Source organism: Bos grunniens, chromosome 9 (assembly GCF_055505025.1).
Source record: "Bos grunniens cultivar Pamir isolate PY7600 chromosome 9, Bosgru_T2T1.0, whole genome shotgun sequence".
NCBI classification, from domain to species: Eukaryota; Metazoa; Chordata; class Mammalia; order Artiodactyla; family Bovidae; genus Bos; species Bos grunniens.
Window position 1 is genome coordinate 24,218,704 of NC_141173.1, and position 26,640 is coordinate 24,245,343.

Here is a 26,640-nt window from a genome sequence, read left to right on the forward strand (position 1 = left end):
CCAGGAATCAAATCCACATCCCCTGTATTACAAGGCAGATTCTTAACCACTGGACCACGAGGAAAGTCCCTAAATTTTGCTTTAAATTGTCCATATTTAAATATACTGTCTTGCTATTTAAGTCTTTAATAAAGAGGAATATATCTTACAATATCCCACATTTGTTTTTCCGTGTTCTGATAGCTACATTTTACTATAATTGGTTTCTTATGTAACAGTATTATTTAAGAAATTATTTATTTAAACCTTTGATTTAAGGAGTCACACAGACTTCACCAAAATTCCAAAGGGCACTTTGGCAAAAAATATGTTAAGAACTGTTGCAAAGAATTATGCCTCAGTTCCCTAAGGATATATATACTTCACATGATATTCCCAGAAACACCACAAGATGGCTTTCTTACTTCAGATCCACAGTGGAGATTTTCAGAAATGTTTTGTCTCCTCTTAGAGTTACCTTACGGAAGATTGTAAAGCCCACTGTATTGATCCAGGTTCTCTAAAGAAACTGAGCCAGTAGGGTATATGTTTATACATCATACATATGAACCAATTTACCATAAGGAATTGGCTCATGCAATTATGGAAGCTGACAAGTCCCCTAGACTGAAGTTGGTAGGCTGGAGGCTCAGAGACCCAACAGTATAGGTTGAGTCCAAGTCCAAAGGCTGGAGAAACCAGGAGTGCTGATAGTATAGTTCTAGGGAGAAGGCCACTGGGTGTAAGACCCAGGAAGAGCCAAGGATTCAGCTCAAGTCCAAAAGTAGGGGAAAAAAACCTGATGTCCCAGCCTGTAAAGTAGTCGCTCAGTTGTGTCCGACTCTTTGCAACCCCATAGACTGTAGCCTATCAGGCTCCTGTCCATGGGATTTTCTAGGCAACAGTACCAGAGTAGGTTGTTATTTCCTTCTCCAGGGGCTCTTCCTGACCCAGAGATCAAACCTGGGTCTCCAGCTTTGCAGGCAGACGCTTTACCATCTGCGTTACCAGGGAAGCCAGCTTACTGGCAGTCAAAGAAGAGGAGTTCCCTACTTACTGAGGGAAGTCTTGTTTACTCAGTCTACCAGTTCAAATGTTAATCTCATCCAGACACACCCAAAATAATATTTGACTAAGCCTAGTCACCCAGTGGCCCAGTCAAGTTGACACAAAATTAATCATCATACTCACCAAATATTTTTCAACAAACTTATGTTGAGTGGATGCTTACAGTGACTGCAGGCACTAAACCACTGGAACAGTGACTGTTCATATGACTGCTCATATTAATATATTAACATATGTAATGCAGTTCAAAGCTTCATGAACTTTAGAAAGAAAAGGGAAAACTTAAGATCCAACTTCATTGAGAGGGTTAAAAACTCTGGGGGTGGCACTGCCAGAAACGAAGGCACAAACCCTGAGGCAGAAACGAGTGGCTTCTTGGAGAAAGCAGAGGGAAGCAAACAGCAGCTATGAGAAGAATGATAAAAGAGGCAAGTCCTCATTGACCAGGTAAGGTTTTAAACCTTAAACCAGGGTTGCTTTTTTTTCATCCTGATGTTATGCCCTTTCATGAAAATGCTTAAGGCAATCAGAAGCACTCGCCCCACAGTATCTGTGACTCCGACTCTAAGGAATCCCCGTATTCAAGCTAGCTCAGCGAAGAAAGAGAAAACAAAGCTTCAGAACCAGTTTCAGGGCACCAGACAGCTGACAGAAGGGTCATGAGCCTGGGACCATGACTCTCAGCTGTTTTTTCATGTATCCATCTGATTCACACACATATTCTCAACTACATCCTTTCTCTTTATAACACCATCTCGTCTTCATCACGCCAAGGGATTCATGCCCCATGTCAATGTATTTTAATATATAAAATTAATTTCATACAACATTTACAGTCACACTGTGTACAATATTTCTAATACATAATGGAAACCCTGGTCAATGGACACAGTAGTTGCCTCCAGAAAGGGAAACCAACTTGCTTGGGGCACAGAAACGGGAAGGAAACAAACGTCACATTTTTGTATTTTTATTTTTCTTCAGTGAATCTGCAAGGATCTTGAAGCATATTAAGAACCATTTATCTCATTTTCTAAGAATATGATGATCATCTCTCTTATTTACACTGGTTCAATCTCTATCCTATTGTTTCTGGCAGCTCTGGCTACAGTACAGACGGCTAGCTGCCTACTGTAACATCTGTTCTTCCCTTCCTCCCCCGCAAGAAAATCCTAATATTATGTAGGGTGGCCATGCATCAGAAAAAGACCACCCTGGAGAGCGATGTGGTCATGTGACAAAGTCCTGAACAATGATATGGAAGCAGAAGTGTTGTGTGGGTTGTGGGAGGGCTCCTCTGAGGGAGCTGACTCCACTAGAAAGTGAATCTTCTTGTGTTCCTGTCCTGCAGCCAGCTTGGAAACAGCATATAATGTCTATAAACCATAGTCATTAGGACCACGAAGTGCTCCTGAAGTCAGCAGAGCTGCAACATTCCTGATGACTCTGTGGACCCACCAAAGATTCCCAGACCAACTCTAATTTCCTTCAGGTATGAAAGAGAAATGAGCTAGATCTTAACTGAGTCACTGCTGTTTTGTTGGGTTTTGGCATCTGGTCCCATCACTTCATGGGAAACAGATGGGGAAACAGTGGCAGATTTTATTTTGGGGGGCTCCAAAATCACTGCAGATGGTGACTGCAGCCATGAAATTAAAAGACGCTTACTCCTTGGAAGGAAAGTTATGACCAACCTAGATAGCATATTCAAAAGCAGAGACATTACTTTGCCAACAAAGGTCCATCTAGTCAAGGCTATGGTTTTTCCAGTGGTCATATATGGATGTGAGAGTTGGACTGTGAAGAAAGCTGAGCGCTGAAGAATTGATGCTTTTGAACAGTGGTGTTGGAGAAGACTCTTGAGAGTCCCTTGGACTGCAAGGAGATCCAACCAGTCCATTCTAAAGGAGATAAGTCCTGGGTGTTCTTTGGAAGGAATGATGCTAAAGCTGAAACTCCAATACTTTGGCCACCTCATGCGAAGAGTTGACTCACTGGAAAAGACTCTGATGCTGGGAGGGATTGGGGGCAGAAGGAAAAGGGGATGACAGAGGATTAGATGGCTGGATGGCATCGCTGACTCAATGGACATGAGTTTGAGTGAACACTGGGAGTTGGTGATGGACAGGGAGGCCTAGCATGCTGTGATTCATGGGGTCGCAAAGAGTCGGACACGACTGAGTGACTGAACTGAACTGAACTGTTTGTTTTATGTGTGTGTGGTGTTAGTCACTAAGTTATGTTGGAATCTTTTGTGACCCATTAACTGTAGCCCACCAGGCTCCTCTGTCCATGGGATTCTCCAGATAAGAATATTGGAGTAGGTTACCATTCCCTTCTCCAGGGTATCTTCCCGACCCAGGGATGGAACCCAGGTATCCTGCATTGCAGGCAGATAGTTTACATCTGAGACACCAGGGAAGCCTGTTATATGTAGCCAAGTCTAATTCTAAATGATACATGGGTCATTCTTACACCTATTAAAGGAAAGAGATTCTCTGCCACATACCTAATAGTATGAACATCCTCCAAAGTGGTGTGTGATCTATGGGGAGCTTAAGTCCACATATGAAAGGTAGAACAGAGCTATCAGAATGACTTCAAGAATAATCTTTCATTTATCTCTTTAATAAACTATTTTTTATAGAACACTTACCTATATTCCAGGTCCTCTGAGCAACTATGTTGAAAGCTGAAGCTATAACAAAACCAGCATAACACACTTCCACCAAGGAACTTTGAATCTTGTAATTTCTGCAGTATTTTTGCCATCGCAACATGAATAAGAGAAGTGCAGTACTATACAGATGTTAAAAAAAAAAACAACTATCTTTCAAAATCCTTAGAATACAGAAAATTTTCCATAGAACTCTACATAGAAATAGATGATTTTCCACAGAATAACCTTTACTACTAATATTTATCTGCTTGTAGCAAATAAGTTTTCAGGAAAATGGGCAAAAATGTGAATACATGTTTGAGAGCTCATCTCTTGATGTTTTCCCCCTGAAACTTAAACATCAAGTTAGACTTAGTTTCACACATTCACATCTTTAAAAAAAACTATCTGATGGTTCTGGTCCTATGAGAGATGGTGTAAGCATACTTTTCCTTGTCTCTCCCACTGAATCCAACTATAGACCTTGCACAGAATGCATTGAGAAATCATCTGAAGATTCTGAAAAATAAATGGTAGCAGAAGACCTGGGGAAAAGACCAGAATCCAAAGTATCACCAAACCATCACTGAGGTTCCCTAGACTTCTGCCCTTCAGTATGACCTGGCCTTTTTTTTAAATCCCCCTCTCTCATCAACTGGCCTCTCAAAAAGCAGCAGAAAAGCTGGATGTACAACTGAGTGCATACAAAAAGAGTACTCAGAGAAGATTTCTCTTTCTAGTCAAAAAACCAGAAATCGGTATGCTTTTAAAGATCACAGAGCAGGTAAATTCACTACTATTTTTTTTCCATTCTCTCCAGTCCCAACCCCCAAACAATTCTGTAGTTGATGTTAGAAGGATGATCACTGCAGATAACTAAATTTCTGAGGGATGGAAATCCTCCTTTTCCACCAAAAGAGTGATGGTCCCAAGATCATGGGTCAAATGTCTGGTTTGCATTTTTTCTCTTTTGGCCCCCTATCCAAATGCATTTGGAGGAAGTACACAGCAGCGGGGAAACTAGAGGCCCAGTTTTCTGGCAAGTGGGCTGGAAAGTGTGGACCCCAAGAAGACAGGAAATATCAGAAAGATCACAGGGGAAAGAGAACTCAAAAAAGCAATCTCATAAAGTTGTTTATGAACTCTGGGACTAACCTCTGGGCTATTCATGTATCAGTTCAGTTCAGTTGCTCAGTCGTGTCCAACTCTTTGCGACCCCATGAATCGCAGCATGCCAGGCCTCCCTGTCTATCACCATCTCCCGGAGTTCACTCAAACCCACGTCCATTGAGTCGGTGATGCCATCCAGCCATCTCAGCCTCTTGTCGTCCCCTTTTCCTTCTGCCCCAAATCCCTCCCAGCATCAGAGCCTTTTCCAATGAGTCAACTCTTCGGATGAGGTAGCCAACGTACTGGAGTTTCAGCTTTAGCATCATTCCTTCCAAAGAACACCCAGGGCTGATCTCCTTCAGAATGGACTGGCTGGATCTCCTTGCAGTCCAAGGGACTCTCAAGAGTCTTCTCCAACACCACAGTTCAAAAGCATCAATTCTTCAATGCTCAGCCTTCTTCACAGTCCAACTCTCACACCTATACATGACCACAGGAAAAACCGTAGCCTTGACTAGATGGACCTTTGTTGGCAAAGTAATGTCTCTGCTTTTGAATATGCTATCTAAGTTGGTCATAACTTTCCTTTCAAGGAGTAAGCGTCTTTTAATTTCATGGCTGCAGTCACCATCTGCAGTGATTTTGGAGCCCCAAAAAATAAAGTCTGACACTGTTTCCACTGTTTCCCCATCTATTTCCCATGAAGTGATAGGACCAGATGCCATGATCTTCGTTTTCTGAATGTTGAGCTTTAAGCCAACTTTTTCACTCTCCTCTTTCACTTTCATCAAGAGGCTTTTTAGTTCCTCTTCACTTTCTGCCATAAGGGTGGTATCATCTGCATATCTGAGGTTATTGATATTTCTCCCAGCAATCTTGATTCTTGAATCATGTATAGACCTGATTTTAAACAGCATAACAAAGGATATGAAAACCATAGAGTAAACCACTGCGTAGATCCCACACTGGCCACTGGGTGGTACACATGATGAACAGATCCAAAAGACACTACAAAGTAGGTTTTGAAAATATAATTGATCCTGGAACCACAATCCACAGAAGGTGGGTCAAATTTTCAAACTGGTGGCACTAGTGGTAAAGAACCTGCCTGCCAATGCAGGAGATGTAAGAGACATGAATTTGGTGCCTGGGTCAGGAAGATTCCCTGGACAAGGGCATGGCAACCCACTCCAATATTACTGCCTGGAGAATTCCATGGACAGAGGAACCTGGCAGGCTACAGTCCATGTGGTCCCAGAGAGTCAGACACGACCAAGCGACTAACCCTTTCACTTTCAATCAGGTTAAGTGGCTCTAAAAAACTAAAAAGAACATTATTCATCCGAGGATTTAACCAAAACCTAGAATCTTCTAATACTCAAATATCCAAAATAGATGGAAAAATTACTCAGCATACAAAGAAACAAAAAATGTTAACTCTCAAAGTAAAAAATAATCAACAAACACCAATCCCATGATGACACATATAATGGAGTTATTAGATGAAGACTTAGAATCAGTTATTGTCTATGCTGCAATCTATAAGGGCAAAACTTTGAAAGAAAAGTAAAGATAAAAAGTCTTGGCCAAGAAATAAAAGCTGTAAAGAACCAAATGGAAATTTTAGAACTGAAAAATACAATAACTGAAATAAAATATTTAACAGATGGGCTCAAGAATAGAACAGAGATATAAGAGCAAACAGTCAGTTAAAAGATAGATAATTTTAGAAATTAACCATCTGAAAAGAAATAAAAAAAGACTAAAAAATAGTTAAGAGCGTCAGGGACCTGTGGAACAATACCGAAAGGCCTAACATTTATTTCAATAGAATTCAAAAGAGGAAAATGAAAAAAGAAATCTGGAGAAATAATGGCTAAAAAATTACCAATTTTGGTACAAGGAATAAACTAATAAATTCAATAAGCTCAGCAAATGCCAAGAAGATATAGAAAGCCAAATCCAAAAAAAATTTTAAGATGCTGAAAACTAAAAACAAAGAAAACATCTTTAAAGGACTCTGAGAAAAACAACACATTACGTACACACAATATTTCAAATGATTGCAGATTTCTCATCAGATGGAAGAGATGCCAAAACAAAGAGAAACAGCATTTTTAAAGGGTTTAAGGAAAACAACTGTCAACCCACAATTCTATAACTGGTGAAAACATCTTTCAGAAATGAAAATGAATTAAAGGCATCTCAGATGAAGGAAAAAACAGACAACTTGTTTCCAGCAAAATGCTCTTAAAGAAATGCTAAAGGCAATTCTTTAGCTCGAAGGGAAATGATACCTAAGAAAAATCTGAAACATCGGAATGAAAGAAGAGTAAGAGAAATGGTAAATATTTGGGGAACTATAATGGACTGTCCTTTCCTTTTTAAATTCTTTAAAATGAGTATAACAGTTAAAAAATTATAAACATTACATTAAATTATTACATCAAAAATACTTCCCAGACAATAGCTAAAAAACAAAGAATTCTTTTTAAAAATGGGCCAAAGATCTGAATAGACATTTTCTACAGAAGACATATAGATGGCCAACAGGTACATTAAAAAGTCTTCAATATCACCAATCACCAGGGAAATGCAAATCCAAACCTCAATGAGATATCATCTCATACCTGTTAAAATCACTATTAGCAAAAAGACAAGAAATAACATGTGTTGACAAGGATGTGGAAAAAAGAGAACCCTCACGTATGGTTGGTACAAGTGAAACTGGGGCAGCCACTATGGAAAAGAGTATGGAAGTTCTTCCCCAAATTAAAAATACAGCTACCATATGCAGAAATTCCACGTCTTGGTGTTTATCTGTAGAACACAAAGCACTAACTCAAAACGATACGTGCACCCCATGTTCACTGAGGCATTATTTACAACAGTCAAGTCAGGGACACAAACTAAGTGTCCATCAACGGATGAATGGATAAAGAAAGTGTGGTGTACATATATACAATGGGATATTATTCAGCCATAAAAAAAAAGAAATCTTGCCATTTGCAATAAGCTGGATGGACCCTGAGAGCGTTATGCTAAAGTGAAGTCAGACAGGGAAAGACAAATACTGTTTGATCTCACTTATACGTGGAATTTTTTCAAAAATGACAAAAATGAGCTCACAGATACAGAAAAAAGATTGGTGGTTGCCAGAGGTGGGGAGTAAGAAATGGGCAAAACAGGTGATGGTGATGAAAAGGTACAAACTTCCAGTTATAAAATAAGTCCAGGGGATGAAATGTACAGCAAGGTGACTACGGTCAATAAAATCCTATTGCAAGTTAGGTGGCTTAGAGAGTACACTTGAAAAGGTGTTATCACAAGAAAAAAAATTTCTGCAACCTTGTACAATGATGGATGTTAACTAGACTTATTGCGGTAATCATTTCACAATATATACAAAATTGAATCACTACACTGTATATCTGAAGCTAGTATAACATCTCGTATCAATTATTGTTGTTGTTCAGTTGCTCAGTCATGTCTGACTCTTTGTGACCCCCTGGACTGCAGCACACCAGGCTTCTCTGTCCTTCACCATCTCCCCAAGCTTGCTCAACTCATGTCCATTGTGTTGATGATGCAGTCCAACCATTTCATCCTCTGTTGCTCCCTTCTTCTCCTACCTTCGATCTTTTCTAGCACCAGGGTCTTTTCCAATGAGTTGGCTCTTCACATCAGGTGGCCGAAGTACTGGAGCTTCAGTTTCAGCATCAGTCCTTCCAGTGAATATTTAGGGTTGATTTCCTTTAGGATGGACTGGTTTGCTCTCCTTGCTGTCCCAGGGACTCTCAGGAGTCTTCTCTAGCACCACAGTTTGAAAGCATCAGTTCTTCGACACTTCGCCTTCTCTAGGTCCAACTCTCCTATCCATACGTGACTACTGGAAAAACCAGAACTTTGACTATGTGGACCTTCGTTAGCAAAGTGATGTCTCTTCTTTTTAATATGCTGTCCAGGTTTGTCATAGCTTTTGTCCAAGGAGCAGGCATCTTTTAATTTCATGACTGCAAACACTGTCCACAGTGATTTTGGAGCTCAAGAAAATAAACTCTGCTACTGTTTCCATGTTTCCCCATCTATTTTCCATGAAGTGATGGGACTGGATGTCATGATCTTAGTTTTTGAATGCTGAGTTTTAAGCCAGCATGTCAATTATATCTCCATTTGTAATACATAATAATCTCATTATATAATACATACATGCAGATGTAAGTGGATATAATACATATAACAATGGTAACATAAAGAGGAAAGCAGTGAGACCTATATGATGGTAAGATTTCTACATTTCAATTTAAGTGGTAAAATGTTCATTTTAAGTAATTATTAAAACATATGTATATCATAATTTCCATAGCAACTAATAAAGTCTACACAAAGAGATACTGTCAAAAACAGAGAGATTAAAAGGGAATAATAAAAACATTCAAATAATACACAAGAAGGCAGGAAAGGAGAAACAGAAACAGAAGAATGAAAAGCAGAGAGGACAGACACCTAATAATAAAATGCTGGACAGAAATTCAAGCATATTAATAATCGTTACTGTTCAGTCGCTAAGTTGTGTTTGAATCCACAGACTGTAGCCTGCCAGGTTTCTCTATCCATGGGCTTTCCAAGGACAGAATACTGGAGTGGGTTGCCATTTCCTTCTCCAGGGGATCTTCCTGTCCCAGAATTCCAACCCGTGTAACCCACAACTCCTGCAGTGCAGACGGAGAGTTGACCACTGAGCCCCCTAGGAGGCCCACATTAATAATCACATTAAATGTAAATGGTCTAAACAGAGAAATTAAAAGACAGATGTTGTCAGAATTTGGCTACAAGCAAAACTAACAGATTAAATCATTACTGCTGTGAAGATCCTAGGGAATGTAAGCCTTAACATCTGACTCTACAAGTACCATTTCCAGCTCTTCCTTTTGACTTATGTCAATGGGTCTCTCAAACCAGTAGTAACTCTAATATCTCTATGTTATTTACTAAGCTTTCTCATTTTCCCAATTCCTCAACTGAATTTTCCCATGACATGGAAAAACATAAATTTCCTGGAAAATTTGAGGAAAAAATTGCTCTGTGAAGACAACTTTTTTCCCGTGACGTGTACTGCACTGACAGAGATTTGGTGAAGTCTTCTAGTGTTCGTGTTTTTGATGTTTCTCTTTGCATGTCCTACAGCGTCTTTTTTCATAAAGGTAGCTCTCCATTACTTGGTGCACAGACATTCATTACATTTAAAACTTCACTCAGGATCATACCTTTCAACATTATAAAGTGTATTTTGTCTCATTTAATGCTTTTTGGCATGAACTTCACATTGTCTCATGTCAGGACAATCCTGTTTCTTGCTGTTTTCATTTTCTCATATCTTTATTTCTAGTCTTTCTGTAACATTTCTTTTTCAATATGCAACATGGTCTGCTTGTACTTTGTGAAACAACCCAAAAATAATTTTATTAGCAGGTGAGTTAATCTTCATTCATATTTATTGATAATGACCAATCTTCTCTTAATTCTGTCATTATGTTATACTTAACATACATAAAAATTAAATATAAGCAAAATTTTGAATAAGCAAAATATTTAAAGGCCCATAAAAACACTAAGTTTCAATTTCTTTTGGCTCTTGGTACATAAGATCTTATTGTTTTGCTGACTAACCAGACCTGCCACTATTAGTAACAACAATAACAATCTCATAGTTTCCAGATTATTGTTTAAAGAGATACCTCAATTTGGATCAGTTCAGTTCAGTTGCTCAGTCGTGTCCAACTCTTTGAGACCCTATGAATCACAGCACGCCAGGCCTCCCTGCCTATCACCAACTCCTGGAGTTCACTCAGACTCACGTCCATCGAGTCAGTGATGCCATCCAGCCATCTCATCCTCTGTCGTCCCCTTCTCCTCTTGCCCCCAATCCCTCCCAGCATCAGAGTCTTTTCCAATGAGTCAACTCTTCGCATGAGGTGGCCAAAGTACTGGAGTTTCAGCTTTAGCATCATTCCTTCCAAAGAACACCCAGGGCTGATCTCCTTATGGACTGGTTGGATCTCCTTGCAGTCCAAGGGACTCTCAACAGTCTTCTCCAACACCACAGTTCAATTTGGATAGGTAGATGGAAAACAAAAGGAGGCTAGTGTAGTACTGCCAAGTCAAAGCTGAACTTCAGATGCAACATTAAGACAGATGATAAACTCACTCTATAATAATCTTCCCAGCTACATGAAAGCACTACTTAACCAAAGGGCAGAATTTTTTAAGCTTGGATTTTTAATGGATTAAATGGATTGTGATTCACGAGTGAATCACAACTAATATTTTTTTTTTTAATTAAAATGGGATACTACTAGAGTAGCAAGGCAAAGTACACTGCAAGGGAAAGTAGTGTATTATGAAATTTTGTTTCAATTACCTAAATATATTAGTTTGCTAAAGCTGCAATAACAAAGTACCAGAGTTCAGTTCAGTCGCTCAGTCGTGTCCAGCTCTTTGCGACCCCATGAATCACAGCACGCCAGGCCTCCCTGTCCATCACCAACTCCCGGAGTTCACTCAAACTCACGTCCATCGAGTCAGTGATGCCATCCAGCCATTTCATCCTCTGTTGTCCCCTTTTTCTCCTGCCCCCAATCCCTCCCAGCATCAGGGTCTTTTCCAATGAGTCAACTCTTCGCATGAGGTGGCCAAAGTATTGGAGTTCCAGCTTTAGCATCAGTCATTCCAATGAACACCAGGACTGATCTCCTTTAGAATGGACTGGTTGGATCTCCTTGCAGTCCAAGGGACTCTCAAGAGTTTTCTCCAACACCACAGTTCAAAAGCATCAATTCTTCAGTGCTCAGGTTTCTTCACAGTCCAACTCTCACATCCATACATGACCACAGGAAAAACCATAGCCTTGACTGGACAGAACCTTTGTTGGCAAAGTAATCTCTCTGCTTTTTAATATGCTATCTAGATTGGTTGTTTCTTTTTTTTTTTTTTTTTTTTTAGCACATCTCTTTCTCAATGTTGACAAATCTTAATTTTTTTTTTAATTTTATTTTTAAACTTTACACAATTGTATTAGTTTTGCCAAATATCAAAATGAATCTGCCACAGGTATACATGTGTTCCCCATCCTGAACCCTCCTCCCTCCTCCCTCCCCATACCATCCCTCTGGGTCGTCCCAGTGCACTAGCCCCAAGCATCCAGTATCGTGCATCGAACCTGGACTGGCAACTCGTTTCTTACATGATATTTTACATGTTTAAATGTCATTCTCCCAAATCTTCCCACCCTCTCCCTCTCCCACAGAGTCCATAAGACTGTTCTATACATCAGTGTCTCTTTTGCTGTCTCGTACACAGGGTTATTGTTACCATCTTTCTAAATTCCATATATATGCGTTAGTATACTGTATTGGTGTTTTTCCTTCTGGCTTACTTCACTCTGTATAATAGGCTCCAGTTTCATCCACCTCATTAGAACGGATTCAAATGTATTCTTTTTAATGGCTGAGTAATACTCCATTGTGTATATGTACCACAGCTTGCTTATCCATTCATCTGCTGATGGACATCTAGGTTGCTTCCATGTCCTGGCTATTATAAACAGTGCTGCGATGAACATTGGGGTACACGTGTCTCTTTCCCTTCTGGTTTCCTCAGTGTGTATGCCTAGCAGTGGGATTGCTGGATCATAAGGCAGTTCTATTTCCAGTTTTTTAAGGAATCTCCACACTGTTCTCCATAGTGGCTGTACTAGTTTGCATTCCCACCAACAGTGTAAGAGGGTTCCCTTTTCTCCACACCCTCTCCAGCATTTATTATTTGTAGACTTTTGGATCGCAGCCATTCTGACTGGTGTGAAATGGTACCTCATAGTGGTTTTGATTTGCATTTCTCTGATAATGAGTGATGTTGAGCATCTTTTCATGTGTTTGTTAGCCATCTGTATGTCTTCTTTGGAGAAATGTCTATTTAGTTCTTTGGCCCATTTTTTGATTGGGTCATTTATTTTTCTGGAGTTGAGCTATAGGAGTTGCTTGTATATTTTTGAGATTAGTTGTTTGTCAGTTGCTTCATTTGCTATTATTTTCTCCCATTCTGAAGGCTGCCTTTTCACCTTGCTAATGGTTTCCTTTGATGTGCAGAAGCTTTTAAGGTTAACTAGGTCCCATTTGTTTATTATTGCTTTTATTTCCAATATTCTGGGAGGTGGGTCATAGAGGATCCTGCTGTGATGTATGTCAGAGAGGGTTTTGCCTATGTTCTCCTCTAGGAGTTTTATAGTTTCTGGTCTTACGTTTAGATCTTTAATCCATTTTGAGTTTATTTTTGTGTATGGTGTTAGAAAGTGTTCTAGTTTCATTCTTTTACAAGTGGTTGACCAGATTTCCCAGCACCACTTGTTAAAGAGATTGTCTTTAATCCATTGTATATTCTTGCCTCCTTTGTCAAAGATAAGGTGTCCATATGTGCGTGGATTTATCTCTGGGCTTTCTGTTTTGTTCCATTGATCTATATTTCTGTCTTTGTGCCAGTACCATACTGTCTTGATGACTGTGGCTTTGTAGTAGAGCCTGAAGTCAGGTACGTTGATTCCTCCAGTTCCATTCTTCTTTCTCAAGATCGCTTTGGCTATTCGAGGTTTTCTGTATTTCCATACAAATTGTGAAATTATTTGCTGGTAGCTTGATAGGGATTGCATTGAATCTATAAATTGCTTTGGGTAGTATACTCATTTTCACTATATTGATTCTTCCAATTTTCCTTCCAAGGGGTAAGCGTCTTTTAATTTCATGGCTGCAATCACCATCTGCAGTGATTCTGGAGCCCAAAACAATAAAGTCTGACACTGTTTCTACTGTTTCCCCTTTCCCCATCTATTTCCCATGAAGTGATGGGACCGGATGCCATGATCTTAGTTTTCTGAATGTTGAACTTTAAGCCAACTTTTTCCCTCTCTTTCACTTTCAAGAGGCTTTTTAATTCCTCTTCACTTTCTGCCATGAGGGTGGTATCATCTGCATATCTGAGGTTATTGATATTTCTCCCGGCAATCTTGATTCCAGCTTGTGCTTGCTCCAGCCGTTTCTCATGATGTACTCTGCATATAAGTTCAATAAGCAGGGTGACAATATACAGCCTTGACGTACTCCTTTTCCTATTTGGAACCAGTCTGTTGTTCCATGTCCAGTTCTGTTGCTTCCTGACCTGCATATAGGTTTCTCAAGAGGCATGTCAGGTAGTCTGGTATTTCCATCTCTTTCAGAATTTTCCAGAGTTTATTGTGACCCACACAGTCAAAGGCTTTGGCATAGTCAATAAAGCAGAAATAGATGCTTTTCTGGAACTCTCTTTTTTGATGATCCAGTGGATATGGGCAATTTGATCTCTGGTTCCTCTGCCTTTTCTAAAACCAGCTTGAACATCTGGAAGTTCCCGGTTCACATATTGCTGAAGCCTGGCTTGGAGAATTTTGAGTGTTATTTTACTAGCGTGTGAAATGAGTGCAATTGTGCGGTAGTTTCAGCATTCTTTGGCATTGCCTTTCTTTGGGATTGGAATGAAAACTGACCTTTTCCAGTCCTGTGGCCACTGCTGAGTTTTCCAAATGTGCTGGCATACTGAGTGCAGTGCTTTCACAGCATCATCTTTCAGGTTTTGAAATAGCTCAACTGGAATTCCATCACCTCCACTAGCTTTGTTCGTAGTGATGCTTTCTAAGGCCCATTTGACTTCACATTCCAGGATGTCTGGCTCTAGGTGAGTGATCACACCATCATGATTATCTGGGTCATGAAGATCTTTTTTGTACAGTTCTTCTGTGTATTCTTGCCACCTCTTCTTAATATCTTCTGCTTCTGTTAGGTCCATACCATTTCTCCTTTATCAAGCCCATCTTTGCATGAAATGTCCCCTTGGTATCTCTAATTTTTTTGAAGAGATCTCTAGTCTTTCCCATTCTGTTGTTTTCCTCTATTTCTTTGCATTGATCGCTGAGGAAGGCTTTCTTATCTCTTCTTGCTATTCTTTGGAACTCTGCATTCAGATGCTTTTATCTTTCCTTTACTCCTTTGCTTCTGGCTTCTCTTCTTTTCATAGCTATTTGTAAAGCCTCCCCAGCCATTTTGCTTTTTTGCATTTCTTTTCCATGGGGATGGTCTTGATCCCTGTCTCCTGTACAATGTCACGAACCTCTGTCCATAATTCATCAGGCACTCTGTCTATCAGATCTTGTCCCTTAAATCTATTTCTCACTTCTACTGGATAATCATAAGTGATTTGATTTAGGTCATATCTGAATGGTCTAGTGGTTTTCCCTACTTTCTTCAATTTATGTCTGAATTTGGCAATAAGGAGTTCATGATCTGAGCCACAGTCAGCTCCTGGTCTTGTTTTTGCTGACTGTATATAGCTTCTCCATCTTTGGCTGCAAAGAATATAATCAATCTGATTTCGGTGTTGACCATCTGGTGATGTCCATGTGTAGAGTCTTCTCTTGTGTTGTTGGAAGAGGGTGTTTGCTATGACCAGTGCATTTTCTTGGCAAACCTCTATTAGTCTTTGCCCTGCTTCATTCCATACTCCAAGGCCAAATTTGCCTGTTACTCCAGGTGTTTCTTGACTTCCTACTTTTGCATTCCAGTCCCCTATAATGAAAAGGACATCTTATTTGGGTGTTAGTTCTAACAGGTCTTGTAGGAACTGTTCAACTTCAGCTTCTTCAGTGTTAAACTGGTTGGGGCATAGGCTTGGATTATTGTGATATTGAATTGTTTGCCTTGGAAACAAACAGAGATCATTCTGTCATTTTTGAGATTGCTTCCAAGTACTGCATTTCAGACTCTCTTGTTGACCATGATGGCTACTCCATTTCTTCCAAGGAATTCCTGTCCACAGTAGTACATATAATGGTCATCTGAGTTAAATTCACCCATTCCAGTCCATTTTAGTTCGCCGATTTCTAGAATATCGACGTTCACTCTTGCCATCTTCTGTCTGACCACCTCCAATTTACCTTGATTCATGGACCTAACATTCCAGGTTCCTATGCAATATTGCTCTTTACAGTATCGGACCTTGCTTCTATCACTGGCTACATCCACAACTGGGTATTGTTTTTGCTTTGGCTCCATCCCTTCATTCCTCCTGGAGTTATTTCTCCACTGATCTCCAGTAGCAATTGGGCACCTACTGACCTGGGGAGTTCCTCTTTCAGTATCCTATCATTTTGCCTTTTCATACTGTTCATGGGGTTCTCAAGGCAAGAATACTGAAGTGGTTTGCCATTCCCTTCTCCAGTGGACCACATTCTATCAGACCTCTCCACCATGACCCTCCCATCTTGGGTGGCCCCACATGGCATGGCCTAGTTTCATTGAGAAGCGCGCCGGCTGCAACAGACCACAAAGGGTGGCTAAAACAACAGAAATTCATTTTCTCACAATTCTAGAGGCTCAAAGTCCAAGACCAAGATTTCAGTTGGTAGGGCTGCTTACATTTCAAGGCTTCTCTCCCTGACTTGTAGATGCATATCTTCTCCCACTGAGTCCTAGTCTCTTCTTTTAAGGACACCAGTCGTATTGGATTAGGGTCCATCCTAAAGATCTGATTTTACCTTAATTATCTCTTCAAAGATTTTATCTCCAAATATGCTTAAATTCAGATAAACGGGAAGTTAAAGCTTCAACATGTAATTTTAGGAAGGACACAATTCAGCCCATAACAATATACTTACACATATATAGTGTTACAATCAAAGAAGTTTGAAAGTATTTTAGAGGGCTCTGAATAGATGTTTTAAATGTATTTTAATATATTACAAGCTTTAGGGGCCCAACTGGAATATTATAATGGAGCCTTAGACCTCCTTCAGTTTCCAGGTCTTAATGAAACAGTCTAGAATTTAACTACTACTGGGCTACTCATAATGTAATCATGATATAACTCACATAATCATGTTTCTATGAACATGTAAGTACTCTTGCTAATGTACTTAAGCATTACCTGAATAGTAAAAATATAATAGTTGTTAGGTCTAGAGTTTGTTTATTTACATTGAACCTCTGATAATTATATTCCCATGTTTTTAGAGAACATTATCAATTACTATTTTGACTTTCCAAACTACCTGGTTAAACTACAGAAGCTTAAAGGCACAGTGTCTCCCTTGTCTTTAATTTCAAAGGCCTCAAGCATCTGAAACCAGTTTAGTTGATGGCTAACTTAGATATATCTTCAGGGTCTTTGTTTTAAATTCTCTAAATTCTTTAAATTGTTTTAAATTCTCTAAATTCATTTACAGCAACAATAATCCTTTGTTTTAAAATGTACTATACTACATACACTAAGTTAGATGGGTAAAAATTAGTATATAAGCCATAAAATATCTTAAATAGCCCTTTAAGTATACAAAAACCACACTGTATATTTAGGCCGCATGTCTAAAACAATTTCTTAACAATTTAGGGCACCAACAGTCCCAAATTAGTCCTGCTGAATTGCAACATGTCTGCTGATCAATTCTGGGTCCATACACTGCCAATGTGTTTGTTGAGTTGGCTTAGTAACATAAAATAAATAATGATGTAATAAATAGACCAAATCAGGCCACCTGGAGTCTGTAACATTATTTGATCATGTCAGTTTTGAAAACCATTGGAAAACAGTCCAAATACTTGTCTTGTCCGAGTCCTGATTACTTCCAAAGTCAAATATATTAAAGGCTGGTTTCACTGGACTCTAAATCTTTTATTTTTGCATTGCACTGCACTCACCCCAAAGAGTTTAACTCCCCAGGGCATACCTCTACCTTTCTCTCATAAACTTCCAAGCCTTTACACACTTGGAGCACAGTCCTGAGAAGCAAAAGGCTTTCCTTGTTCTTTTTCTCCACAGAGACATTCTTTAACCTCCACCTGGCATTCTGTGAAAATCTATGAAAGATTGCAAAGGTCATCTGATGTCAGTCGAGTGCATTTACATGAATCTGAGACTAAAATGTAAATGTTTCACCCAGAGCTAAATATAGGGTTTTTTTTACTATAAAATTCATTAATTTAATAAGTAACACAATCATGCTCAATTTGCTAAATCAAAAATTCAAGAGAGAAGGGAGTAAAAAGTACACTAAAAACATAAGTACTTCATAATCTTTCTAGCTCTGAGTTCTAACTCTACATATAAAAATGTATCAATAATTAGTTGTAATAAAAACCTGTTTATAATATATAATTCAAGGACAACTAATATATACTCTTTAATATCTGAGCAAAGAGGTAAAACAGAAATCATATTACAATGGAAATGTAAGTACATTTAAAGCAAGAATCTTATTCATTGAATATCCCCTGTATCCAGAATATTACCTAGCATATAGTGGATTCTGAATAACTATGTTAAAATGTAAAAGAAATAAATGATATCACTCTATATTACAAAGAAAATAAATGAAGCCAGTTAAGAAAATCTCACTGAAATGAATTGGTGGCTTCACTTCTTCTAGACACAAAGCTTTAGAGGCTTCATTCTATTATTTCATATTTCCACACTTGTCCAAAAGTTTGAAGGACATCAGAACACAAAATGAAAAATCTCAAAGCTATTCCTCTCTTCAACATTTTCTGTACTCCAGTCAGTCATATCCAGCTCTTTGCAACCCTATGGACTGTAGTCTGACAGGCTCCTCTGTCCAGGGGATTCTCCAGGCAAAAATTTTGGAGTGGGTTGCCACTCGCTTCTCCAGGGGATCTTCCTTACCTAGGGATCGAACCCAGATCTCCTGCACTGTAGGCAGATTCTTTACTGTCTCAACCACCAGCAAAGCCCATACTCCACATCACCAGTTCTTGAATCGAATTCATCCTTCTATTCATTAGAACACAACATTTTTTTGTTTTGTGCTATCCTGTGTTACCAAGGCCAACAGACAAATATGGAGGCATATGGCTGTACATCTTATGATTGCCTTCACATCCGTAAGATTTCACATTAAATAATATATCAGTTTCTCATACTGTCGAGGCAACTCGAGAGAACTGTGTGCTCAGTTGCTATCATGTCTGACTCTTTGGGACCCTATGGACTGTAGCCTGCCAGAATTCTCTGTCCATGGGATTTTCCAGGTAAGAATACTGGAGTGGGTTGCCATTTCTTCCTCCAGAGGATCGGCCTCACACAGGGATCGAACTCATGTCTCCTGCATTGCATTAGCAGATGGATTGTTCACTATTGAGCCTCCTGGGAAACCTATACTAGGTGAAAAATTTCTGAATGATTCATTCCAGTACAGTTTACATTGAAGAAAAAGAAGAGGTTTAAGGTACCTTTCCTTCACAGTCATCAGCCTTGTTTCTCTCTTTTTTCCCTACAACACATTCATCTGTGTCTTGGCATATCAAGACAAACATCTGCAAAAGCACATGCCCAGAAGCTCATTTCTCACATGTAAAAGTTAACAGGCTCACCAAAACTGACATAGATAAATCACCATCACTATCTTAGACTGGATCTAATTTACTTATAGGTCACATTCATCATTTCGTCTTAAAGATACAGAAGCCATGTAAACAACTTAATTGTAACACACCTATCAACTAGTGTTTTCTACCACTGCACGAAGAAATACAGCTAAATAATAAGTTGGGAAATTAAAAAAATACGTGTGATTAGTTTTGTATGTAGAATTTTAACTCTGAAGAGTGATTTATGAAACATTATTTTATTATTGAAAATTCCTGAGAAAAAATTTGAAATACAACTGATCGAAATCAGAGGATATCCTTGAAAATTATAAACATTAAATGTTAAATCAGAGGACATATAACTCAGACAAAGATGAGCACCTCAAAAGCAATTTGGGCTATGAACAGAAAGATACTGAATCTCCTATGTGTGAGGCAGAAATGCTTCTCCACGTCCTACAAGGCAATCCTACCTGCAGTGATGCATACGTGAATATACAAACAGTGAGAACCAGACAGGATTATTACCAGTGAAGAAAGATTCTACTTCTCTAAGGTTTTTTTAACTTCTTCCTTCATTTCTTTCTTTCTTTATTGGATGTGTTGCACAGCTTATGTGTTCTTAGTTCCCTGACCAGCAATTGAACTTGAGTTCTCAGCAGTGAAAGGGTAGAATCCTAACCACTGGACTTCCCTTAAATTCTTTATTTTTTAATTCTGATCACATTTACTGTTAAATTCAATTTGTACCAAGATTAAGCACCTCTGAAAGGTTATCCAGCAAATAAATAAAATTTCATGGCATGCCCAGGCTTAAACCAAATTCCATCGTTTCTGACTATATGCCATTACACAATACAATATAATGGTATATGAAGTCAACTGAGCTTTAGCTTTCAATGTGAGTTTACTTTCAAGAAATTACACTAAAAAGGGTAAATGTCTTAGAATAATGCTCAAACTACCACTTTAAGACCTACCTGCTTTAAAAGTTGAGTTCTGTTTGAAAGACAAAAAACAGTTCTTAAACATGGTTCATTTATTCATTAAATATTTAATGTACATTGAGCAAAATTCTGTACTAAGGATTACAATGCCTGCCCTATGACAATCCAACTCAAATAAAAAATACACTATAGTAAATACTAAATGACATGCTACAATAGACTATATAAAAAACAAAGGTATTAAGTATGATAATAAAGACTCCTTAGGAGATTCTTCCCTAAAGAGAGAACTAAATCAACTAAATATTTTAATTGTAGGAATTACACACAGACAAAAGGTATTAAGTAAGAGATTCAGCAAATATATTTTAAGTGGAAAACTAAACTGAGGAACTAATGAGATAAATTTGGAGAAGACAGTAAACCTAATTGACAGATTGATTTTATGCTCAACATAATAGGAAAGAGATTAGAGGGGGCATCCCAGGTGGCACAATGGTAAAAAAAAAATTCTGCCTGCCAATACAGGAGACAGAAGAGATGTGGGTTCAATCCCTGGGTTGGGAAGATCCCCTAGAGGAGGAAATGGCAGTCCACTCCAGTAATCTGGCCTGGAAAATTCCATGGACAGAGGAGCCTGGAGGGCTGCAGCCCAAGGTACCCAAAGTCGGACACGACTGAGAATACACATCACATAATAGGAAATAATGCCACACAGCAAATACTCGGATAACAGAAGCAGAACGTGAAGAACATGCTAACTGACGAAGATATTTCTTTCACATCTACATGTAAGACAGACTATAATAATGAAAATAAAACCAGAAAAACTGTCTCAGTTACCCAAAGGTAAGGTGATGAAGGTCTGTGTGAGAGGCTTAGTGTAGCCAGCTGACAGGCTAGGTAGGGTGTTACAGGAGGAACATCTACTAGTGTTTCTTTGTAGCCAAAGTTACCGCAAAAACCAACAAAAATTCCTGGGCTAGAGGAAAACTTAAAGGCTCAGAGGTCTTCAAAGTAGGGTCCTTCAAGAAGATCCCACAGTTATAGTTTCAATGGTTCATCTGAAGATACTCTGTTATTTCCACGAGGACCACACAGTCTTAGGACTGTACAAGAGTAAAACTTATTCCATTAATCACGCCAAAGTCGGCCACCTGAATTTTAAGTCCAAATTGATACTATGCAATAAAATTCAATTACAAATTCAAAAAAGGTGTTTCTAACACATTAATGCCACCTACACCTTAATGCCTTTGGTGGAAGATCTCTGTGATACTATTATTCTTAAGTAGAAATTAATCCTTACTCATGAAGAGCACTGAAAATATGTCAAGATCATAAATTCTTGATGTAAACAGTAATGGCGTAATGACTCTTGCTCTGGGATTGCCTATTCCATCAACCCACTTGAAACAGGCACCCTCCTCAGCGACTTGAGGAAATTCAAACAGGTTATACCACTCATGTGATTCTTGTTAAGAGGCTACCCAGTACTTGGTCATGAATTATAGCAGGCAGGTACACAAGCAATAAATTGTTTTGTCACATCAAAATTTCCCTTTTTTCCTACCTAAAATAGGCCCCAACCTTTAGAATAAAAAGGAAGGAAAAAAATCAAGGTAGCAATTAAAATCATTGAGGAAAAAATAAGTGGGAAATATTTAAAACTTCATAATGCTTTATGACCAGAAATGCTAAATAATTATAGATACGTAAAACTGCCTGTCATCATAAACATCAAAAAGAACTCACAGGAGCTAGAACTTATTAAATCAAAGAAACCACACGTCTTCGTGCCATTAATAACAATATACAAATTACCAGGCAACATAGTCGGGGAGAGGGGTGCTGAGTCCAGTTTTTGATGTTAAAAAGTGTCTAGTAAAGAGAATCCCAAAATGAACCAACAGGCTTCCGTGCTGACTGATGGCATTTTCCATATACCAAATTCAAAGGAAACGTCAAAAAGCACATCTTTACACAAAAGGAACCATCTGCAGACAAACCTGACTATAAAAAGAGGGTGAATGCTAAATAGCCAATAAGCAAATTTATACATGCCGAGGTGTTTTTTCATTTGAGAGAGATCTTGGGCGTTTAACCTGTGAAGAAAAAGGAAACGGATCTGAAAAGGGGTCTCTTGCACTGAATCGCCCTTTTAATGAAAAGGAGGGGAGGGCTTAGAAAATTCATTTCCAGAAGGCCCGATTCAAAAAAATCTGGCTCTCCCCACAGTCTAGGGCAGGGTGGTGCACCAGGCCACGCAGCGCCCGAGGCTGAAGCCACCCACCAGGCACGCTCCAGAAACCAAGAGGCCTTGACTTTCAGGTTGCTCACGTGACCCGCCACTCAGAGCACGTCTGCATCCAGGCTGGACCAGTAGGGCCACCTCGCTCCCACAGCAGCCTCCGGGGATCGGCACCCCAGAGCGGACCTCGTTATTTGGATTGGCACCCCGAGGCCCCAGCGGGCAGCCCACCTGCTACCCTCACAGACAACAACCGTTCCCGCCCTTCGCTGCCACTCCTTTCTCTGCCCTGGCTCTGCTTTTGGAGAAGCAGAGAAGTATTTAAAAACAAGCTGTACATCTCCTGCGTTCCCCCAAACGAGATGCCGAGGCGCCGAGCCAAACCCCCGGCCTCCCATCACGTTCCAGGGTACCCACACCCCAGCCCCCGGCGGCCCCTCCGTTAGGCCAGCGCCGAGGCTCGGGGTGGGGTGGGGTGCGGTGGGGGGTCGCCCCGCCGGTCTGCCTGCCCCGGGGGGCGTCCCGGGGGCCGCAGGCGGAGGGGCAAGGCGGCGTCCGCGGCGCCGCCGGGGGAGGGTCGGGGTGCTGTTGCCCGTGAGCCGGACGGAGTCGGGGACCGCGGAGGGGCAGGCGGGCTCACCTTGTTGAGGTGGGGGTTCCGGGTGACGGCGTAGCCGCGCTGGGGGGTGTGGCGGCGGCGAGGGGTCCGGGGCTCCATGGCTGGGGGTGAGCGTGCGCGGCGAGTGGGAGCGGGCCGGGCGGCGGATGCTGCCGGGACGCTGGCGCGGAGTGCGGCGGCAGCGGCGGCGGCGCGGAGAAAGGGCCGGCGGCCGGGGGGCGGGCGTGGGTGGCGAGAGGGGGTGGACGCGGCGGGAGGAGCCGGCGAGGAGCCGGTGTCCCCAGCCGGGCAGCCTGCGAGAAGCGCTGAGTCATGGTAGGCGATCTGGCGAGCGGCGAGCGAGGAGGAGGAGGAAAGCGAGGCCCGGGTGGCGCCGCTCCCTTCCACACACCCAGGGTCCCCCCGCTCGCCATGGGTTTACAGTCGCAACCGTCCCGGCCCATCCCTGCGTGCGGGACGTGCTTCCAATGGAGCACCTAAAGGGCAGGGGGCAAGGTCAGGCTCCCCGCCCGCCCTGGGGGTACCATCACCCCAGGCCGAGGTGTCCCCCGCAGCCGCAGCCGCGGGGAGGTTGAGAAAGGATGGGAAACCCAGAGCCTTGGGCGGAGGACGGCTGCCCACGCACAGAGGTGGGGGGCGGGGACAGGGGGGCTCTTTGCAAAAGACCTCAGCTGACCGATGACAATTAGACTTCATCTTTAATTCATCTAATTCATCTAAGCGTCTCCTATCAGACGCTTCCAAACTCCCTATTCACAATTCTGGATGCCTGCCAGGGCCGGAGGAAGCTTCCAACCTTGACCCAGAAAGCCTCGGCCCCGGGTAGAACTGGGAGAAAGGCCAGAGAGGAGAGTGCCATCCCTGGGAATTTTATTTTAATGCTTTCATTAAAAGACAAGGTGCAAATGTTAGATCCCAATGACCAGTCACGTTTTTCCTGTGAATGTTGTTCCTTAAAGTTCTGGAGACCGGGATGTTTAAGAACCTGCCTCTCTGAATGATGATAACAAAGCCCTCAATCTTTAAGGGCTTCAGTTTCTTCTTTGGTAAACCGAGAAAGTCAGAGTAAAAGACCTCCCAGTGCTGGAATTCTGTTATTGATATTTATACTTTAAGTTTCAATGAATGTTGAAGTAGTCATATCACAGGCAAAAGGGGTGTCCAACACGGCACACACTAAAAGCTTTCTGGGCCCCAGTTTCCTTTTCAGTTAATAGGATGGCTGCTTTCTGCCCTGTTCCTACCTAATGACTGTATAAAAAGGTGTGTTTGGGATTCAGTATTTGATTTTATATCCCACTTCAGTATTCTTGCCTGGAGAATCCCATGGACAGAGGAGCCTGGCAAGCTATGGTCCATAGGGTTGCAAAGAGTCAGACACAACTGAAGCAACTTAGCACAACACAGCAACACATTTGATTTTATATATCCATAAACTAGACATTCACCAAAGAGTTTTATTTCTAATTCTGTTACTTTTCCTTACCAGAAGGATTTGTTACAGTAGTGTTTTTTGCCACACGTATATCCAGCAGTTTCTTAGTCCTGGCCTTTAAATTATCTAGAATCAGTTGCTTTTTAATAGGGAATATTTGTGTCACAGAATTCTTTTGATTCCTTGCATTTCAGTAAGACTTTTCACTGTGAGTTCTATAATACATAAGTAATTAACCCAGCAACATCTGAGAAGAAGGTATACTTTACAAAACTCATTCTCTTGAATTAACTCAGGCGCATTACAAGTAATTCATGGAAGACAAAAACAGTTCAATGGCAGGCCTGGAAACAAAACAAGATACTGAAAAAGAGATAAAAATGTAAGTACAACAGAACCTTATTATAACACAGCTCTTAGTACATAAATTTACACACATTAGCTGTCTAGTCCTAGTTCTGTGATATATTTACAGATAGAAAAGCTGATATAAATACAGAGTAGTCCCAAAGAGTGTGTGGGCTTATCCCCCAAGCCATTATTACAGAGGGATTACACGAGCCTGCCAGTGCAGGTAAAGTTCACATCTCTCTTCCACGACGTTTATTTCTCTCTTGAAAAGAGCTCCAACCCTCCACCCCTCTAGAGATGAGGCCTAGCTGGGGAAGCCATTTTGTATATCCGTGTGCAGTACCAAAACTACTGGAGAGAACCTATTTTTCCACCTAAATGTCAACTAGGAAGGACACCAACTTTTTCAATCCTTTTTAAAGGTTGTAAAGTTAGGTTTTATTGCAAAAAACATGTAAAAAAAAAAAAAACACCAAACAACAGAAAAAAACTTGTTAGAATTTTCCTTGTGAGAAACTACAGTCATTCTACACACAGTTGATCAAAGAATGGGTGTGATTCACAAACAAGGGAGTAGAGTGTAGTTTCTAATGCTCTGTGAAAATACAAAATCAGATTTTTTGTTACCCAAGTTTGATGCACAATGAACTGTAATCATATGTAAATATGATTTCAGCATTCCTACCTAATGTTGTTGAGGTTTCACATAGAGAAAATTCAGGAAATACCTAACAGGACATGTAACATTTCAAATGTAACTTTCATGAGAATAAAAGATAATCTAACAGAAAAAAGATGTAGCTCTATGATGGTTTGTGATATTAAGTAAATGATTTTGTATTTCTTCACACAAAAACACATTCAGTTCAGTTCAGTTCAGTTGCTCAGTCGTGTCCGACTCTTTGCGACCCCACGCCAGGCCTCCCTGTCCATCACCAACTCCCAGAGTTCACTCAGACTCACGTCCATCGAGTCAGTGATGCCATCCAGCCATCTCATCCTCTGTCGTCCCCTTCTCCTCCTGCCCCCAATTCCATTACTGTTATGTAAAATCAGTTCCTTTTTTTTTTTAAGTTGAATATCTTAACATGCCTGACTCTTGATTTGTTTCTGTATGAAGCAAAAAACTTTGACCTTTTAGGGTTCTAATTTTGTGGCTGACCCGAGAAGTTCAGAATCAAAAGTAGGCAGCGGGGGGACTTCCCTGGTGGTTCAGTGGCTTAGACTCCTAATACAAGGAGGCCCAGGTTCAGTTCCTGGTCAGAGAACTAGATCCCACATGTCGCAACTAAGAGTTCACATGCCAAAACAAAGATTGAAGACACCATGTGCTGCAACTAAGATATGGCGCAGCCAAGTAAATAAATATTTTTTAAAAAACAGACAGCTGACTCAAACGTGGCCAGCCCCAGTGTAATTGGCAACCATGGCGAGAGTTGACTTTTTATCTACATACTGCAGTGAGAACAGGACTTGAATAAGTGCTAACATGGAGGTGGCAACAGTTGACCTCTACCCATCCTAGGTGATCAGCTGGGACTCTAAGAAGATGACATGTTAACAAAAGAAAAAGAGTTTATCAACTAACACACACAGCACACATTATCCAGGAGAAAACTGAAATGAAGAGCGGCTAAAGCAAGTAGCCTAGAACTGCAGCCTATACATCATCTTCAACAAAGAACAAGAAGTTGGTAGAGAAATGACATAACAAAGGAAAGCTGTTTTAGGCTTCCAAGGGCAGCAAACTGGAAGGGCAGCA

At 40.5% G+C, this 26,640-nt stretch overlaps 1 protein-coding gene across 1 annotated transcript in view; it reads right to left on the reverse strand.

Moving 5' to 3' along the window:
- The window catches only part of ME1 (malic enzyme 1), a 220,965-nt gene extending 197,699 nt beyond the window's left edge, over nt 1-23,266 (reverse strand). The window contains exon 1 of the mRNA XM_086316963.1: nt 23,114-23,266. Coding sequence (XP_086173089.1) covers nt 23,114-23,191 — 78 coding nt within the window. The 5' untranslated portion in view covers nt 23,192-23,266. The remainder of the gene's footprint in view (nt 1-23,113) is intronic.
- Between the last annotated feature and the right edge of the window lie 3,374 nt (nt 23,267-26,640).